Genomic DNA, 20,967 nt, shown 5'->3' with positions numbered 1-20,967 from the left:
CAACAAAAGAAATAGTTGCAGATATACATATCAGGATATCATGCAGGATATTATGTTCCAACCCACAATGGCTCCAGACCCATAGTTTCTAAAAAAAAATACATACAAGAAGGTAATAATCTCTAACCACTTTAATATCTAGCTAGTATTATGAGCTGCAGCTCTTACACCGAAACCGACAATCACCAGGATGTAAAGATTAGAGAAGCAAGGAAAAGTATTATGATGATGTGAGATCAAAGTCCATCTAGAGATCAGTGTTTGTGTAGGTCTGGCCACTAAGAGACAGAAGCAAACAATAACACAGCATTCCTCAGGCAGAGAAAAAAATGCCAAGCAGACCAATCAGATTGTGTAAATCCCCAGCTGAGACTGTCCAAAGAGCCCCTCAGCTGCTTTTACTTAAAGCCATCTTAAGTGCTTGTTGCATGCAGGTGGTAATTGCACTATTCATCTTCACTGCTAAGTAATTACACTCAACAGTGTTTTCTACTAGAAGCAAAAGGACAGCAATTCAGTGGGTTACAGTGTGAGGCCATTTGTCGAATGGGGTGTGGGGGTACTGGGCAGCGAGCCTGGGGGCTGCAGATTTAGCTGACTGGGTCAAAATTACAACCTGGTGTGTGTACCGTAAGATTATAGGTCACAGAATCCCAGTGCTCTGCAACACATTATTACAACTGTGACCTAAATATGGCTCTGTGTGATAGAAATGCTAACAGTGTGAAGGAAGAGAGAGGGCTGCTCCGAAGACAGGCACATGTTAGGAGCCTCACAGCTGATGGAACAGTAAACACAGAGGCCAGAACCATAATAATGAAACTGGCTGTTTTTTTTGCTGCTTGGGTCCTGCCATCCAGTGCTACAGCAGCTGCGTATGAGTATGATAAATCTACTATCACCAGCAGAAATAGCGGATCAGTTTGGTTCTCAACTCAAAATCCACTATACTTTCCACTTCATTAGTCACATGATAACAAATGGGGATGGGTGGAGAACGTTCAGGGCTTCCAACACCAGGGACCATGTTTGACCCGAGACATGGTTTACTACCTACACCCATGATAACTGTCACTGTACCATTGGATATTTTTCCAGGATGAGCCAACATGCAAAATATTTAAAAGAATAACTCAAGATTCCAATTAAACAGAACCTCTAGATTTTATGAGTTATAATGCTTGAACAGTAATTTGCTTAAACTACAGTATTACTGTCATCCAATCTTGCTAATATTATACAAATCATAAACAGATCTCATTTTAAAAGGAACATCCGTGATGATGGCAGATGCCAGCCAGGTCTGGAGTCATTCACAGAAAGCATCCAGTGATGTTCAGTGCCAGCTGCTGTATTCTTGCTGTGTGACCCATTGAAAATGTGCTGTATTGTGACCGACTATAGAATGCCTATTTGTAAAAGGTTTTACAGAATAAAAACTCCTGCTTTCATTACAGTACCATCACCTTCCTATATTTATACCAAAAGTAAGTCTGATGGTTTTCTGTATGTTGTTGCCAACAAATCTCAGGCCCAAGCTATGAATTGATGCTATTGGCAGATAGATGGCTATTATGTGCATATCCAGAGGATGATATATCTTATTCCTGCCATACAGCTCCATTGTTGACCAATACACAATAAAACTGCTTCTGTTTTTGCTGTTTTTTATAAATATAGGATAATGCCACACTGCTCCTTCAAGGTGTACAGTGTTTACTACTGTTTTCTAAAGCTTTTCAGCCACATTTCTTGTCATCTTCTTCTGTGTTCTACATACAACTGTCAACAAACATAGCAGTCATTATATTCCTTCACTGACATACACAGAAATCCTGAGGACTCAGGCCTTAGCTTGTAATTAATGAGAATACATGATGTACACTGCAGATCAAAGTGAAATATCAACCCTGATGGGTCCATTCAAGGCAGTGACCTTTTCAGATGTCAGAGCCCATCCCGACCAGTGGGCAGCTGAGACAACAGTGCCTCTGCAGGGTTCACACTGTCCTCCAAGAACTCCCACAGCACAGCTGGGCCTGGATCACTCACAGTACTCTGACTCAGTGGACTCATGCATGTCTCTGGATCATCAGTCTCTTAAAGGCTGCACAGTGAAAACACTTTTTACATTAACTGCCTTATCTTTGACAATGTTCAATTCTGAGGGCCTTTTCAAATAAACAGCACAGAGAGCACTATGCGCACCTGCTCTTGTTATATATGTACATCACAGAAAAGTGCATTAGGTCTGGGAGAAGTCATTGGCTCTGAAAGCACATGTGCTTGTCACAGCAAAACATGACAAGAATAGCTCCACAGACAGAAAGATGTTTCTCCAGGAAATCACACTTTCATACTCACACGGTCTGGGTTATAATCCTGCTGTAAGGACCACCATTTCAGCAGTTCTCCATCTTTCCAGGCTTTTTGGTACCATGTCGACTACGAGTTTTTCTCAGGCAGAATTTAAAGGTTTCTGACAGCATGAGGAAAGACATTCTCTGGTCGGCTAACACAAACATTTTTCTTTGCAGAATTCCAAGCAGGGAGAATTACATATACAGCTGTGGACAACAGATACTGTAACAATTACCCAATTAAATTCATTGATGAATAGAGACCCATTAATGTTTTCCTGCTTTCACATTAGAATTGATTTTTATACTGTTTTAAACTCAGTTTAAAACAGAGTTTTCTTTAAAGTGTGTAAAATTGTCAGCAGAAGTAAACAGATGTGGTTCAGATTTACACCAAAACACAGACACCTTGCTTTACACTGCCTCATGTGAAAGGACCTCCAGCCTGTTTGTTCCTGTCCTTCACCAGCACACTCCTGGCACCAAAATACCACACAGACAGACAAGTAAACTTCAAGAAGACGAAAGTAACAAATTGCTGGAGTGCTTCTTGCAATGGTTGCAGTGCTTGGTGGTCTCCAAGAGAAGACTGTAATTCTGTAGTGTCAGAAGATCCATCTCCACAACACACAGGCGAAATAGTAAAAGTGAGTCCCACAAAAAAACCTAGTATCTGGACATTGAGTTAGAATTGTTTTCTCATACTAGATTGAAGTTTTTTGAGATTAAGGATTTAGAGAAAGAGTGAAGTTGTTGAACATTCAACATTTGAAGATGCCATCTTGACTATTGTGAAATGTTTTATATGAGAAATAAAGCTAACAATTGTTCAGTAACAAAAACAATCTGTATAAAGAAAGCTTGGTCAATAATGTAAAAAAATTGCCCCTTTAGCATCCCAATGGTTTTGGTGGGTGTCATGTACATGTGTATATTGCAAGGTCAACGTTGGTGGTTCAAGTCAATTCAATTCATATTTATTTATATAGCCCAGATCACAATAAAAATCATGTCAAGGCACTTTACATAGAAAGTAGTCATATGGGGCTTTTCCACTAGCACTACTCAACTATACTCAACTGGATTCGCTGTTTTTGGGTTTTCCAATAGGGGATAGCACCTGGTAGCAGGTACATTTTTAGTACCTCCTCAGCCAAGGTTCCACGCGAGCTGAGTCAATACTAAAATGTGACTGTGAGCCACTGATTGGCCAGGGAGTGACGTCACAGGAAGAGTCATGAGTGAGATGTCCAACCGCATCCAACCCAAGAATGAAACCTGCCGTTTTTAAGGACCAGCAACAGCGATTGTTTGTTTTTCCATTTTTATGGTCTTGAGCGAAGCAAATGGCTAATGCTCTTCGCACAACAACACCGTGGTCCTATGGGGAGTTGTGTATGCGTGTGTTTGTGTCGCATATAAAGGACATCACAACAGTCCCACGTTGAGGTGTCACTTGATTGTAATGGAAAATCACCAAAACCGAGTCGCGTCAAGTAGAGTAGAGCCGAGTAAACTAAAAGTGCATAATGGAAAAGTGGCAATAGCGGTAAATGACATACTGGTAATCACAGTGTCCTTTCATGGATGGCTGCACTGCATATTCCTCTGCACTCAAATCATCTACCTGGTGACTCTGCACACCAGCAGCACCCATGAATACACCTCCAATACTCACAGCCTGGACGTAGCTACTGTACGCTACAGCTCTAGGAGTTCAGACAATCTACAATGGCAGGACAAAGAACCTGAAGGCAACAGTATAATGCAGCTGAAAGAAAACAGTCTTTAAGTTGGCATACTCATGAGAGGAGCCCTGCGGTAACAAGATCACTGGCAAGAAAGCCACAAACATGAAGAGACATTTTAAAGTGCACCACACAAAAACTGGAGTAACCTAACATTCAGAGGTAAATAATGTTATGTTAGTTTTAAAGCCATATTAAGCCAAATACTAAAGGTAATGGTATAATGGTTTGGGGACTGAATAAAGTCTGTTGGGCAGAGGCCAGCTCCCTAGTACTTAGCATGTATTATATTTTATAAGGTTCAAACTATTATCTTTAAAGATTTATTTAAAAGGTAGTGTGAAGTGTAATCTAAACATCTATGTGAGTATAACACAATCAAACACTTTCTTTCTAGCACAGTCCTGACAAAATGATTTATTGCTGGGAACTGAAAGTTCATTTGACTCCCACTGAAAGAGTTAGATTGCACTGGATTATTAATGTTGCTGCATGCTGCACTTCTTTGTTTTACCCTCTTTTATTGTATTTGAAATGTTATAATCAGTTGGATGAAAAATGTTTGCTGACGTTTGAAATTCTCATTTATGTCAACTATTCTTTTGAGGAATAAACAAGACAGAAATTGTTAATTTATTCATCGACTAAAATGTTTCTGGTCTTTTTTGACTAAGACAAAAGTAAAATAAAAAACAATAAAGATTGATTAAATATGACTGAAACTAAAAGTGACTTTAGAGAACAGGACTAAGACTAAATCTAAAAATGGCTGACAAAATTAACACTAACACAGAGACAGAGCAAAAATAGCTTGGGAGCTCTTAGTAGCAGACTGAGCCAGCCAGCCAGCCTACCGCTGCTTTCCCCCCACCCCTTGTCATTCTCTCCCTCCTGCTCTGCCAGTAATCCCTCACTGCTGGAGAAAAACGGCCTCTAAATTTAGCATCAGATTTATCATGCAGCAGGAAAGCTGCAGCAAACTAGACAGCCAGCCAGAGAGAAAGTGAGTCTGCATATATGAGAGCAAGCGACACAGAGACCGACAGGGAGAGAGAGGGTGGGGAGGGTGTTGACAGACAGAGGCTGTTTATCACACGTGCTGTTCAGGACCAATCAGACGGCTTGGCTTTGAGTGGCAGCCAAGAGTGCATGAGCCAGACAGAAGCAGTAGACTTTCTACAGACAAAGAACAAGAGACAGAGACAGTTCAGAGAGAGAAAAAGAGTAGAGAAAGTAGTGAGTGAAAGATGGAGGGGTTACAGAGAGACAGCTAGAATAAAGAGGTTTAGGAGCAAACCCAGAGTTTCTCAAGGACTTTTTCCACATCCCAGCTTCCCAGTGCTGACATGCAGCCAGTGGAAGAGCAATCAGAAAAACAGTGGTGGCAGCTGATCAGTTTTTCAAAAGTACACAGCAGTTTCCTCTGCCATCCTTTATTGGTTAGTGTCTGCTAGCAGAGTCGAAACCAAGTCATCTGAATTTTTAAAAAAATTATCAGCCCTAGTGAGTGTCACACCTACACTAACATGTCTCCATTGGCAAGTAAGCTACAGAACTCTTTTGAGGTGCTTCTTATCTTTTTAAGCCACTTTTTGCCTTAATCGTTAGCCCCTAAAAACAATGTCATTTTCAATACATCAGACTTTTATGGTAATGACGGCTGGTCAATAATGTGACACGTAGGCCGATATTCTCTGTAAATCTGGCAGTATTCTCCTCTGAAGGGCCCACAGGAATGACTCCATTATGAAACAGGCACAGTAAGTCATGCAGTGCCTTGACGACTCCTGCAAGTATCTTCAAAACTGCTGTAACACCCCAGGATTACAGTGAACAGGTGAACTCTCTAAAGGACACTGTGCAGAAATAGACCATTAGTGAGTAAAGTCTCATTTTGCCAGTTCCACTATAGCACCAAGGACACAAATATTGTGTGTTTAGAGGTTAATCTTTTAATTCTAGTGAGACAGAAATATAACTATATTTTAGCAAATGAGATCAACCAAAAAACCATGAGCCGTTGATGAAGCATATCCCTGATAACCGATATTAAATACACTTTCCAACTCTGCCAGAACCCTGTGTCCTAGTACTGTATATGTAAAAAATGCAACACAGTGAAGGAACAAGGCTTCATGGCTAAGTGTCAAAGCATAAAAACAAAGAATATGAATGAGTAATATGTGAGCAGTTACACAACCTTATGTTCGTAAGACAGACATCTGAAAACCACAGCAGAAACTCCACTATTTAGATGTAGTGTGTAACTATTACCACAGGTGTGGGTGGTCAAACCATGAAGCAGACCTTGGAGTCTTGCCTATTACACTACCAGTCAAAAGTTTGAACACACTTTACCATTGAATTGAATGAGAACGTGTGTCCAAACTTTTGATTCACAAAGTTTAGTTGAAATGAACACCTTTGAACAGAAACACACAATACCTACACGTTTTAGCATAACTTGCCAAAAAGAATCTATGTAATTGAATGTTGAACGCGTTCTTTTTTGATTAAGTCTGAAGTTTCTCTTTAAAGTGAGCAATTTATATATTTAGATATAACACATTTATGCTATGCAATGCAGTATGTTAGATGACTGATGGCCACAACAATCAAAATCATGATGTTATTCCTATACACTACTCAGTCATGTGTACATTTCATCTACAGCTGCATTCCCATTACTAATTAAGAGTCACCCGCTTCCTGTCAAATGATCCATACCTGCAGGATTCAAGCCCCTATATTCCACTCATCAAAGAGCATTTATGCTGGCTTGTCTGCTCACTCTCTTAGAAGCTAGAGAAGTGGATGTGTGGGGGCGAAACAAGCACTGGGGCAGAGGCTAAATCTTCTCCCAAGCAGAAAGAAAAAGACACCACAAGCATAGGTTTCAGATGAAAAAAATGAACTCTGTCTATGTTTGAGCCTATTTGTTCAATCGTTCCCCTCATTAACGTCACTGAGTGAAAGGGTATCGGTGGGCTGACTATGGAGCCCCATTCCAATGGGTCTTGCACTGCCCTGCAGGTTGCTGCTCTAGCACTGGAAACCACAGTGTTATCATGCATCAGTACTGGGATCAGCGAAGCAGTAATGCAGGACCTGCCTATGGAAAGCTTTACAGATCTAAGGATAACTACTAGACTTTAACTTTCTTGACACGGTCCAAAGAACAGTACAGGAACTAGTCCAGCCAGTAGTACAGTCTTAGGTAGTTGGGGAAATATATATGTATATATATATATATATACACAACTGTGAAGCCAAGGTCACATTACTATTGCTTCAACCAAAAGCTCTTTATTTGTATTTACGATTATCTTCACTCATCATGACCTGATGTTTCTGTCTGAAAACAGAAACATAAAAAGAAACACTGCTTCCTCTATGTTTGGTTTGTAGCTTTCCTTTTAATTCAATATATCAGGCATATATCAGAGACAATGCCTGATCAACACAGAGGTGGAAATAAGACAGTTTAACTAGTTACTGAGCAGAATTAATCAACTATAATTATAATTTATAATTATAATATGGGCATAGTCTGAGAGGTGGCTGGTCTTCCTGAGCATTCATAGTATCACTAGAGTCAGCTTTTACCCTGTAAGAAATATCAGGAATGTCCTTACAGGTACACCAATTCACCGGATATCGGATAGTAGTAGCCATACTAGCCAGGCAATCTGTTCTGGCGCCACAGAATCTTTGACCTCATGGTACTTAGATGAGAAGGATTCCTGTGAGTTCCACACAGTTGACTTCACCACATTAGATATGTACATTCTTGTGTACTCACACTGTTACATGCAGTCAGCTAAATTAGTCTAATAGGCATACCACAGCAAAACACAACCTCCTGGTGATGAATGGGAAGCTGCAAACAGAACAGTTGAAAACACAGATTTTCTGCAAGGTTCTGCTTGTTTAACAAGTGTTTTAGTAAATTACTGCACATACAGTACAATAAGCATAGCTGATGTTACCTTGAGTAATGTAACTCACCTGCTCTGTGGGTGTGTGTGTGTATCTGCAAGCACCTGGTATTACTCACATTGTGGGGACCTGCCTCCCTCACCATGTAAGTCATCAAATTTGAGGGTAATGACTTGGTTTAAGGTTAGGGTTAGGTTAAGGTAAGGTTAGAGTATGTTACAAAGTTAGGTTAAGGGTTATGTTTAGGCAGGAAATAGTTATGGTTAAGGCTAGGGTAAATCTCCAGAAATCTATTTAAATCAATGTCTCCAGTAATCTGAGGTCCCATACAGAAAGCCATAGTCTTGGTTTCAATGGAGACAAACCACAGATGCCTCAGTACTAACTCACTGTTATGAGCATGGGAAGATATTGGCGTCTGTGATCTTGTGTTTTTGTACAACATACACAGTAAATAGATTTAAGCTGCAACAAACATTTATTTTATTCAATTCATTTTCTCAATTAATATTTAAACATCTATGAAATATAAATACAAATAACCATTATAAATTTCCACAGTTGAAATTACTGCACAGTATTCACATGCAGGTTAGGTTAACTTGTGACTCTGCCTGCAGGTGTGAATGTGTGTGTCTGTCTCTACGGGTCAGCCCTGTGATCTGTCAAGGTTTCTACCCACCTCCACCCCACCTAATCCCACCTAGTGGATAGATAGATTGTATAATTCTTGCAGTTCTAAACAGACATACACCTAGCTGAAACCAGGGACTAATGATTCATTATTGGTATGATCAAGACTTTTTAGACCACCTTGCAGAATAATTTATAAAAAGTCATCTTTTAATTGATTAGTGCTGAAACTAATAACAGATTAATCAATTACACCTTCAATAAATCTGATTATGATGCCTGAAGACAATTAAATAGGACTTGAAATTTAGTTATAGTAAAAAATAAACTCTAGAGTAAGAACTGTACGTATTTTCCAATGTTAGGTGATTGGCTGGCCACATGATGAAAAAAAGAACAAGCATGCAGCAATGCACTACACTCTCCTGTCTACAAACCTTAGAGCATGTGCAAATAGTGACGTTTATCAATTAGTTTTTGCAGACCCAAAAGTTCTATTTGTCACAAAAATCACAGTTATCTTCCTAAATTCTTCAGCACTACACTAGACCAAGAACAGTTTCAGTATTCTCAAATAGAGAATACTCAATAATTTGTTCCTTAGGGAGTAATCGAACACAATTTCCTTTAAAATTCTTCACACTGCATCTCATGAGGAAACGGTAGCTTGGTCTTTAGCCCTCAAGTCAGAAATGTGTCTATTTTCTAGTTGAAATGCGGATCATATCCACTTTAACACCAACAGCTTAGCAGAGTGAAAGCTGTTTTAGGTGAAGTAAAGCTATGAAAATATTCACTGTTGTCACATATGGTAATAAAAAGAAACCACTGCCTTTTTAGAGCACAGGTGAAGGTAACAAATCTTCTATGGACGAGGTCAGGCTGGATGCCTTTAAGTCAGTGAAGCATCTGACACAGGAAATTACTGTTCTTGGGGATCTGTGTACAGAAGAAACCATTGTTTCTGTGTGCATCACTCCCAACACTTCCATCATTTTCAAATGCTGACATGTAATAAAATCATTTGTTTCCCTATAACAGATATGGTACCATGATGAATAATATTAATGTTTTGATTGATGACAGTGATTGCGAAAGTGTTTACAGCATGATCCTGTACCCCTTAATAAAAACATCTGGCATGCAGGTCCTGGTCCTGAAAATTGCACACGCATGCGTGCACACACACACACACACACACACACACACACACACACACACACACACATAGCTCCACAATGTGTATGAAGTAATCTAAATGACTGAAATTCAATATGATAAGGTAAGCAGAAATGTGGCACAGAAAATAGGAGCCAGAACCCACCTGAGGGAGTGGTGGGACCATCAGATCTCATCAGACTTATCAGAAATGATACCAACAAGACACACACTCTGACTCAAAACAATTAAAAGTCATACTTTCTTCCTTCCTAAATGACTTTGCCTTTAAAAAAGACAGTCCAGAAGCAAACTGCAGGTTCTGTTTAACCTTCAGCCATCCTCCAACATGCACCGCAGTGCAGCTCTCAGCTCCTTCACAGCTGCTGGCTGCAAAACCATCCTGTCTGCAGCTCTCCCTTATTGTTGTGGATGTCCTTGAGTCAATTTCATGTATATTCAAATAATGAATGCAAATGTTCCCCTCCCTCACCACCCAACACAGCTCACACAGGAGAGAAATATCAAAGCTTTGTTGAGATTTACCAAATACTGTAGAGCCGTTTATGCATGTTGTACTGAATATAAAACCTTTTCAGGCTTCCACGATGTCACAGCAGTCACTGTTCAAAGTGCCAGCCTAATGTAACATGTAACAATGTAGATTTCAAGTAGACAAAAACAAAAACACAACAAAGATACATGTCTCTCTCCGGTAGTCAATTCTTCAGTAACATACCACCTTAAACAGAGCATGTTCTCTGGCTGTAAGCACTCCAGCTCTGCCGATTTTCTCTTAAACATCAACTACCTAAGTGTGATAAAAAGCATTCAACAATCAATCACACAGCATCCTTGGGGACAAAAAAAGTTATGAATTACTGGCTGCACTCACACAGAACACACAACTATGTGGCAGTCCCCTGTGCTTTAGCTTGAGGGAATAAATATTCTGTATCTTCTGTTTATGTAATTTCTGTATTTTTATTTTTATATATGTAATTCACCAATCATATGTCTGAGAATGAAAACAGCTGAGACACTGGACCACCTTATTATGACATCAAAGATAGTTTAACAAGAGGTGACAATGCACCTCTGCAGAGCACAAAGGAAAAAAGTCCTCTTACCTTGGGCTGAGCACGTCTAGGAAAGGCAACTTTAGGGTCAATCTGCAGGAGGGAAAGGACATAATGATAATCAGCAACAAAGATACAAAAACAGAGGTCAGATACTGAAAATCCAGATTTAACAGACAGAGAAAAGCCATGGACCAGAGAAGAAAAATGGCCATTTATTTTAACCTGTTTTTGATATTATTCCTTACAAGATTTCTGTTCAGGTTTATCTGGTGACACTTGTTACTACTACAGGTCCAAGAGTTCTGACTGAAACTAGACACATTTTAATCACTGGGGGGAGTGAGCAGCTACTCGGCCAGAAATGCAACAGACAAAGAAAAACAAATGGTATATCTGTTTACAGAGCTGCCAAACAAACTTTGACCTGAGAGGATTCATCACCTCTCATTTGTTAAATAAATGGATGATTTATTGGATAATAACTAGCTCACACTAATTGTGTGTCTGTCCCTGCCACAAATCATCAGCTCACTGTGCTTGTCCTGCTCATTCCATTCCCTACAGTATTTAACACTGTTAGCTTGTTTTGTAAATTATGTCTTATGTTTCTTTTTTGTTTTAAATTTTTGAGTGATTGTAGATAGCACTATGGTAGGCTGACAAATACATGACATTTCCTATGACTCCTTCAAAATAACAAACTGGATGCCAGGTTGTACTGTTGTGTGTGTCAAACTAATTTGAATCCTGCATGAGAACCTCAGCCAGTAATGATCTGAAATATAAAGAGTTAATTATGTATTACTATGTTATAGGTATTTATTTTACAGGCTTAGTGTCCAGGTAAAGACAGGACACCACACAGATCACAACAAGAGCAAAGACAAAAACATAAGAATAATGCAAAAATCCATCACCCTAACTAAATGTAGGAAGTACAGTGTGATATAAATACCAAACATGATACTGAGGTTTCAACATTGATGCTTTCCTTCAATCACTGTGTTTGCATCCATTTGCATACATATCCATGCAAAGAAACCCGGTTAGGCAGCAAAGTGTTTACACACCCTGTAACTTGGCTACTATAAGACCACACATACATGCAAAGTAGTCTGATTTCTCCTTTACCATCCATCCATCCATCCATTTTCTATATCCGCTTATTCCTTAACCAGGGTCACGGGGATCTGCTGGAGCCTATCCCAGCTCTCTTTCGGGTGGAAGGCAGGGGTACACCCTGGACAGGTCACCAGTCCATCACAGGGATTTCTCCTTTATCCTAGACCTTATTCTGCAAGAAGGATTATTTTTAACTGTTCTAACAGAAGATATTGAATCTCAACTTTGTGTCACTTGCAAGCGAAAGGACTTCAAGAATAAGGACGTTTACTATCTCCTTTCATCCAGCCTCTCTGCTGGTACTTCATCTATCAATACCTGGCATAGCCTTTTATTTTGCACAAGCACACTCATGAAAGGCCTACAAGAAATCCAGTTAGCTTACATATATATATATGACAGAGAAATGAACTTTACAGTTACTGAAGTGCATGGCAACACAGATTTCTTTTATAATGCGGCACACGGGGCAGCACAAACATCTAAAACATGCATTTCACTCAAAGATATCAGAACAGATCTCAGTGTATTCAGACACAACAAAATAATTCATTTAAATAACTCTAATATGTGAATTTTTGCTTAGGCTCTTTGCTCTGAACAGTTAAGCCAAAATGTGATTTCTGCCACTGTGCTGTGTGTGTATGTGTGTGTGTGTGTGTGTGTGTGTGTGTGTGTGTGTGTGTGTCGTTATTTCCCGACTTCTCTGTTTAAGTTAATCACTGTTTCCATTAAAGATGTCTAATAACATCTAGAGCTACTAGCAATTTACCTCTGCCCAATCACAGGACCATTCCACATCAAATCTAATCTCTTCTTAAGTGTGTGTATAGAGGGGAGGGGGACAATAAAGCTGCAATGATTTACAAATTACACAGACAAAGAGCTAATTAACATGGTGTTCAGCCTGCTTGTTGAACTCTCAGAAACAGGAGTCCTTCAGAGCACAAAGAAAAGAAGTGACAGTAGAGACAGTAAGCTCCTGCTTTTTAACAGTGCACAATGTCTGTTGTCATCCTTGCAGTGTAAACCACGCCTTTTTCTGTCATTAGGAAAGGTGTCACAATCAAAGACAGCAATATCGAAGTTGATTACCCCAATGTGAAGAAGAGTGAGTTTTCTATATCAGAACAGCTGAGAGGTTATGTCCTGGCCATGAAAACTGTAACATGTACACATGTTCCACTGACCTGCTATGTACTAACACTAATTTTGTTACACTAGCGGTTAAATGGAAATCATTAATTGGAAATCTTTAGACTAAATATTGTCTTTTATTAATAGAGATTTTTTTATTTGTAGTCAGATCCAGTAACCTGCTTGCAAATTTTGAGGAAAATATTGGTCAGTTAGAGCTCAATAATGTGCCTCTTTAACTTATTTTATATACAGCACTGGTAAGGCTTTCATTCAAACATGATTAATGTAAAAATAGTTAGCCAGGTTGCTGATTTATTGACCTTCCCAAAGCAAATTTAAGGCAATTTCTTTATCTGAATGTCAGCCATATTAGTAATAAACATTTACTCATTATAAACATATAAATTACTAAATGCTTTCTTGGTGAAAGCTTTATTTAAACTGGATCTTAATTTAGAGCACAACCTATGTAGAATGAATAATTCTTAAATAAAGTCATTTATTTGAATTTATAGCATTTTTTTAATCATACATTAAATGCTATTCACCCACAGCCTGTTATTTAACAAAAGACAAATCAAAAGATTAAAAATAACAATTGTGAGTGAAAGTCACATAAAAAATGCATTTTTCAAGTAAGACTTGAAGCACTGTTTGTAAAAAGGGCTACATCTACCACATAGTTCCTCCTATGTTGATTTGAACCTACTCAAATTAAAGAGGAGACTTGATGTTTCAGTATGCATTATTTTATTTCAAATTGAATGTGTTGAAGCACAGAGCCCAAAGAAAGGAAAAATTCAATAAACTGTTCAAATATGGACTGTACACTCCAAAAGATTTTGTCACAAAGCTGACAGTGAATCTGATTAGCAATCAAGCAAATGAAGCCAGTTCCTTGATAGCAGAATGATATTCTTATGCATAAAGAGAGAAAAGACAATAAGTAAGTGTGTGTGTGTGTGTGTGCGTGTGTGTGTGTGTGTGGGGTGTGTGTGTGTGTGTGTGTGTGTGTGTGTGTGTGTGTGTGTGTGTGTGTGTGGGGTGTGTGTGTGTCTGTGTGTGTGTGTGTTGCTGCAAACACAGATAAAAGAAGAAGAGAGAAAGCTGCTGATGAGCAGGACAGTGTTTGACTGACTGAAAAAGGCACTTGCCAAGAGCAGCTGAGCCTGACAGCATAATCTGCTTTGGTCTACAAAGGTGTTTGGTCTGCTGCTGCTAACAGCTTCACCTTCACTCACTTCACTGTCATGACACTCATCATAGTACTGTTACCCTGCAAGAATGACATCACATTTTATAGAATCATATGAGCATTTAGCTGAGTTACACAGGAGTAGCTACAGTCTGTTCATTCTATTCATGAAGAGGCTGAAAACACACCAGCTGAGAGCACTTCACTGATCTCATCATGCTCAAGGGTTAGAAAGAAAAGATTAAACTATGGTCATCGAAAATACTTACTGCTTGTTTCCTGATAGGTCACTGTTAAAATCATATAACAGAGTATATTAACCAGCAACAGCTACCTCCAAAAGAAAGAAAGACAAATCTGTAATAATCATCTTTGGCTTCAAAATGTGATAACAGATAAGAACAGACATACTGAAGGAAGCTGTGTTAATTCCTGCATTATTAAAGTGCTGACCCTCTAACAGATCACGCTAAAAACATGTCATCTTTTACAACATTTCTGTTGTCACTGTTGATACTAAAAATCTCTTTTCAAGTGTGTCATGGCAGAAATGAGTACAAACATGCCACAAAACAGGAATTAAAATTATTTTTTAATCTTTTAAAGCAAATAAAATGTATAATGCTAATCATAAAATATTGCACCATATCAAATAACTAAATAACACCTTAAACAACCTGCAACCTCCTTGAAATATAGTAAATAAAATCGATCTAAAGCATTAAGTTAAAAAGACTTACAAATCAGTATTCTAATATAGCCTTAAGCTGGTAGCGAAAGCATACTGATTTGAGTATTGTAATTTTACATCCAATTAGAGGGGGAGTCTGTTAAGTTCCACTTATGGCAGAAATACCGTTTAAGTGAACAAAAAGATCCCAGGATGGTCTTAATGCAGCTTCAGAGACTTTCCCTCATCATACGAGTAACACTCCGGGGAATCAAAGAGATTTAAAGTGTGCACATCCACAGCTGTGAGCAGCTGCTCTGGTAAAGGCAGACATTAGAGCATACAGAGGAGGGGAACTGGAATCTCCCTGTGGTCTTTACTAAAAGCAATGTTTAGTGCAGATCTTTCTCAGGCAGACATACGCAGATTGAAACACAGATGTACCAACACCAACAGGAGACCAATCACACCTTAATGAGTAGAGCATGCTTCAGGAAAGGCCAGTGTTTCCCACGCACTGGTTTATATGGCCAGCCTACAATGATAAACTTTTAATAGTGAAGAAAGTTTTGTTGCAGTTTTTCTCTTCCTTGACAGAACTACAAACATGTCATCGCATGTACATCCTTACAGTTTCAGGCGCTCTTCTCCAACTTTTCACAGCAGAAACAATAGTCAGTAAATCAATTCATTTGGTGATTCAGTAGGCATAGTTAAATACCATCTGACATCACCCATTCTGAACTTCATGTCACACCCTAGTCTCCATGCCCCATGTTCAATTTTTCACTTGAAATGTACCAAAAAAAATGTCAAATCAATGCAATTATTGAAAACATCAAAACATGCGTTCCTGTCTGCCACACAGTCACTCTGAGTTGCTGGATTCAGACATGTAAATACTGCACATAAGGACTTCAAATAAACAATCTCTAGTGCTTAAGTCAGCTGCCTTCCCCATTTCACCACACAGCCTCACACGCCGTCTGCTACATTACTGAGCATCGTGTACAAACACTTCAGCGACCGCAGCGTCACGATGTCTGTGATGTTCCGAGGTGTGAGCAGGCCAGCTGTGCTGCTCGCCACTCTCTCCAGTCTGGGGTTAGGCGCCAGTAAATCAGATGTGCTCTCAGCAAAGATGTGACAAAATAAAAATAAAAAAAACTTAAGATGCAATTTAGTATTGTTCACAGGGATGAATGAGATCAAGCTGACATATCTTTTATTATTGTCACAAATAACTACTAAAATATTTGAAGAAAAGTTTTTTTAAAAGGTAGTTGATAACCACTGACTTAGAAGTAACACATTATACTAAAGGTCACAGACTGGATTTCAGTTAGTGGGTGAGTGAGTGCAGAGTTTCTCTGCTCTCAGCAGCCCCACTCCCACACTCCCCTCCACCGTAAACACAAAACAGCCCCCTGTTACAACAGAACTCCAGCTTCAGCCCGTATCACAGTGCTGATTTCAATACCTGCACTGCTGCCTCAGTAAATCAGCTGTCAAAAGGCTCTCTCAACAATCACCTGGGCTGACCTACTTTGTTCAGCCAACGCTGCTCACACACAAATTACCTCAGTCCCCTGTTGCACTAAAAATGCTCCGCGCGCGTGTGTGTGTGTGTGTGTGTGTGTTGGGCCAGAGGGGAAGACAGCTATCACACCTCACTGTTCTGTCTTCCTATTGCCAAATGTCACAAGATGAAACAACAGCTTCACCAGCCCAGACACAGTGGGCAGACAGGGCAAAAAAGATACTGTAAGGGAAGCGCAAGACAAATCTGAACAAATAGAAAAAAAACATCTTGAGACCAAATGTTAGTTCCATACTCTCTTTTAATACACTGTTAATAAAAACCCAAATGAATGTATCCTATTTGCAAACTAAATCAAAACCCTGCTCGACTTTGAGTTCTCCTGGCCATCAAAGGTTGGAAACTGTTCAGTAAATCACACAGCCAGATAAAATGTGTGTTTGGCTTTCCCCCCCAGTGAACAAACTCTACTAGCATCAGGTGTTTACAACTATACAGAAACAGAAAAGACCCTCACAGATGAAACACAATACAGGTAAATAAAAAGGTGAACGTACCATTTTAGAATCTAACTCGTGGTGCGGTTGTGCTAAGACTTTGTCTACGCTGGCAGCATCTGCAAAAGTGATGAAGCCAAAGCCCCTGTTGAGAAATGACACAAAAAGCACTTGATATTTCCAACATAGCCGTTAAAGTAAAGTAACAGTTTTCATTTTTCACATCACAGTGAGCTACTTTATTGCACATCTAATTATTGTTGGAACCCACACTGATTTCTAGCTGCCTCATGTTTTATTTCTTATTCAATCATTTTATTGTCTTTTTTTTTTTAAGAGTGACATATATTTGTATTATCTCTATAGATTCCAGCACAATATAGTGATTTGAAATGACCTTTACATTATTTTCACTTTGATATTAAACAAATGACCTTTTAAATACATTACACCATTATAAATGAGGGAAATGGCATATTCTCCACAGCTCTGTGGTCAATGTCAAACTGCATTACCCTTTCACTCAATAGCAAATCCAGGTGAATGGCTGCATGGCATTTATGTCACTCCAGAAAGCAAAACTGGCTCATTTCCCTATCATTTTCCAAGGGAGGGAATATTTGGGTTTATTTACCTGGAGCGTTTTGTTGTTGGGTCTCTCATCACCATACATTCTCTGATTTCCCCGAATTTACTAAAATAATCTCTAAGGCTGTCTGTGGAAAAAAAAAATCAGAGACAGGGAAGGTTATAGATTATTTTATTTCCTCCTTAAACAAAAGAAATGAATGTGTGACTTCAGCAGGCAATGTCACTGTGTTGCACAAGGGTCAATGGGGGACTTGAATTCAAAGTAACCTTGCGCCGTGTGCACACGCAATCAAAGCGCACGCACGCACACACACACACACACTCACACACAGCTCTGGACGCTGTTCTTACCAGGTGAAGTTTGCCAGCTGAGGCCACCGATAAACATTTTCCTGCAAAGAGAAAAAGGGCAGCAAAAGTCAGACCAAATTTTACATCGGCCATTTTGATGTTTAGCTATCACTACTTGAGTGGCAGGGGGGAAAAAGCTGGGGACAAAAATAGAAGCAAAGTAACGCGGGAGGCAGCCCTACAGCCGTTCCCGAAGCCCGAACAAGCAGCAGCAGACCCTTACGCTCTCTCCTCCCCGCTGTGGACCAAGGCTCATGCCAACTTCCACTCAAAACATCTGGAAGTTAAAACCTGCTGCTTTGTTGGCAGGGTTACATGCCTGGCGGAACAAAACTTCAGGTTGTCAGTTGCTGGTGTGAAAACACTCTTCAGTTCGGTATATGTTTGATAAACCGTCCCATACTAAAAGCAGCTTAGTTTAACTTTTATAATACGTTTGGCTGTAAGAGAATTATCACCGTCTATCCAAACACAGCTTGGATACTGGTATTCAGCTGCGTGAACCAAATGCAAATGTTGTGTTTTATTAAAATAAAGTGCGCGGAGCTGTGGAAACAACATGCCGATTTTACCACAAGAAGCTTCAACTGGATAAAATGTCTTTATCGCTCTTTATAATCCGGCGTACCTTAGCCAGTTCGTACGGCACCATTTAACTCACATATTTTAAACGAAGTTTGGTTTGTGTGCTTTCCAAACGCGTAATAACGGCACATATCTGGGCCAGCCAAGCGTATACACTGCAAAAAGGGGGCAGGCCCTTTTGATAATATAACCAAACAAAGGTGTAGTTGACAGGACACCGGACCCGGAAGGTACTGGACTTGCCGGTGCAAAGTCAAGCTGTAAAAATATACAGTTTTAAAAACAAGAAATCATGTGTCAGTAATACAGTGTTTATACTGACAGGCTGTAACCTTACCCCGGGTCGTGCTGCGGATCAGTCGGACTTCCAGACGTGGCTTGGCTCCCGTCTCCTTCCATATCTGACCCAGCTACAGGCAGTGACTAACGGATACACACAGACGATAGGTCGGCAGACGGAGCACAGCTACAGTGTCAGCGAGCCGGGAATGCAGCGCTCCGTCACACGTGGGATCAGTTCGGTCTGTGGTCCCTCCTCCACCGTCACCGACAAACTACACTGACGTCAGTTCGCCACAACCCGCCCACAGTAACCGCTAATGGAAGTGTGCATTCTGTCCGATTTTCAATTACATGGCATGTAGCATCCAGAAATGGTTCAAGGAATATAATAGTCAAGGGAGCTGAACACTCAGGGCTGAGACGCAACGTTTGAAAACAGTTCTGCACAATGACACACACAATTGCCCTTAGGGTAAGCTGTGAGGCTGAGGGTCACCTGCCCTGTATATACAGCAGGTGTGTCCGACCAACTAAGCAATCCCAGCCCACTACAAATACAACAGACTGAACGATTATTCATGTGACACATTTTTCTTCAAAATAAACTGCAAAATTCTTCCTTGTATAGTTATAATGAAATCTCACAATATGATAAAAGGTAAAGTGATTTGTATTGTGAAAATATCCATATTTATATTTGTAGCTTGTTTTATCTGGTGTATTTTTTAAAATATGTTCATATATTTCCTGTGTATGTCCAACATTGGTCAATAAAACTGATTCTGAAACTATATACATTATGTTGTGACAATCACACGTAAACTGACTCTTGTTTCAAAGGTCAAACTGACTTTTGTTGCAGAGGTCAAACTAACTTTTGTTGCAGAGGTCAAACTGACTTTTGTTGCAGAGGTCAAATTGACTTTTGTTGCAGAGGTCAAACTGACTTGTTGCAGAGGTCAAACTGGCTTTTGTTGCAGAGGTCAAAATGACTTTTGTTGCTGTGGTCATAATGACTTGTTGCAGAGGTCAAACTGACTTTTATTGCAGAGGTCAAACTGACTTTTGTTGCAGACGTCAAACTGACTTTTGTTGCAGAGGTCATAATGACTTGTTGCAGAGGTCAAACTGACTTTTGTTGCAGAGGTCAAACTGACTTTTGTTGCAGAGGTCAAACTGACTTTTGTTGCAGAGGTCAACCTGACTTTTGTTGCAGAAGTCAAACTGACTTTTGTTGCAAAGGTCAAACTGACGGTTTTTACAAAGGTCAAACTGACTTTTGTTGCAGAGGTCAAACTCACTGTTGTTGCAGAGGTCATAATGACTTGTTGCAGAGGTCAAACTGACTTTTGTTGCAGACGTCAAACTGACTTGTTGCAGAGGTCAAACTGACTTTTGTTACAAAGGTCAAACTGACTTTTGTTGCGGAGGTCAAACTGACTTTTGTTGCAGAGGTCAAACTGTCTTTTGTTAAAGAGGTCACAATGACTTGTTGCAGAGGTCAAACTGACCTTTGTTACAGAGGTCATAATGACTTGTTGCAGAGGTCAAACTGACTTTTGTTACAAAGGTCAAACTGACTCTTATTGCAGAGGTCAAACTGACTCTTGTTGCAGAGGTCAAACTGACTTTTGTTACAAAGGTCAAACTGACTTGTTGCAGAGGTCAAACTGACTTTTGTTGCAGACGTCAAACTGACTTTTGTTGCAGAGGTCAAACTGACTTTTGTTGCACAGGTCAAACTGATTTTTGCTGCAGAGGTCAAACTGACGGTTTTTACAAAGGTCAAACTGACTTTTGTTGCAGAGGTCAAACTGACTGTTGTTGCAGAGGTCATAATGACTTGTTGCAGAGGTCAAACTGACTTTTGTTGCAGACGTCAAACTGACTTGTTGCAGAGGTCAAACTGACTTTTGTTACAAAGGTCAAACTGACTTTTGTTGCAGAGGTCAAACTAACTTTTGTTGCAGAGGTCAAACTGTCTTTTGTTGCAGAGGTCATAATGACTTGTTGCAGAGGTCAAACTAACTTTTGTTACAAAGGTCAAACTGACTTTTATTGCAAAGGTCAAACT

The 20,967-nt window shown here is 39.7% G+C and overlaps 1 protein-coding gene across 10 annotated transcripts in view; it reads right to left on the bottom strand.

Annotated features, from left to right (window-relative positions):
• Positions 1 to 19,133, bottom strand: part of msi2b (musashi RNA-binding protein 2b) — a 220,870-nt gene extending 201,737 nt beyond the window's left edge. For all 10 annotated transcript variants that reach the window (XM_026316669.1, XM_026316661.1, XM_026316713.1 and 7 more), the window contains exons 1-5: positions 18,949 to 19,133; positions 18,027 to 18,067; positions 17,719 to 17,800; positions 17,145 to 17,229; positions 10,969 to 11,010 (exon numbers count right to left, since the gene is read on the bottom strand). In XM_026316669.1, coding sequence (XP_026172454.1) covers positions 10,969 to 11,010; positions 17,145 to 17,229; positions 17,719 to 17,800; positions 18,027 to 18,067; positions 18,949 to 19,010 — 312 coding nt within the window. In that variant the 5' untranslated portion in view covers positions 19,011 to 19,133. The remainder of the gene's footprint in view (positions 1 to 10,968; positions 11,011 to 17,144; positions 17,230 to 17,718; positions 17,801 to 18,026; positions 18,068 to 18,948) is intronic.
• Positions 19,134 to 20,967: the final 1,834 nt, after the last annotated feature.

The sequence above is a fragment of the Mastacembelus armatus genome, chromosome 13, assembly GCF_900324485.2.
Source record: "Mastacembelus armatus chromosome 13, fMasArm1.2, whole genome shotgun sequence".
In the NCBI taxonomy this organism is placed as follows: Eukaryota; Metazoa; Chordata; class Actinopteri; order Synbranchiformes; family Mastacembelidae; genus Mastacembelus; species Mastacembelus armatus.
This window is presented reverse-complemented; position numbering and strand designations above follow the sequence as displayed.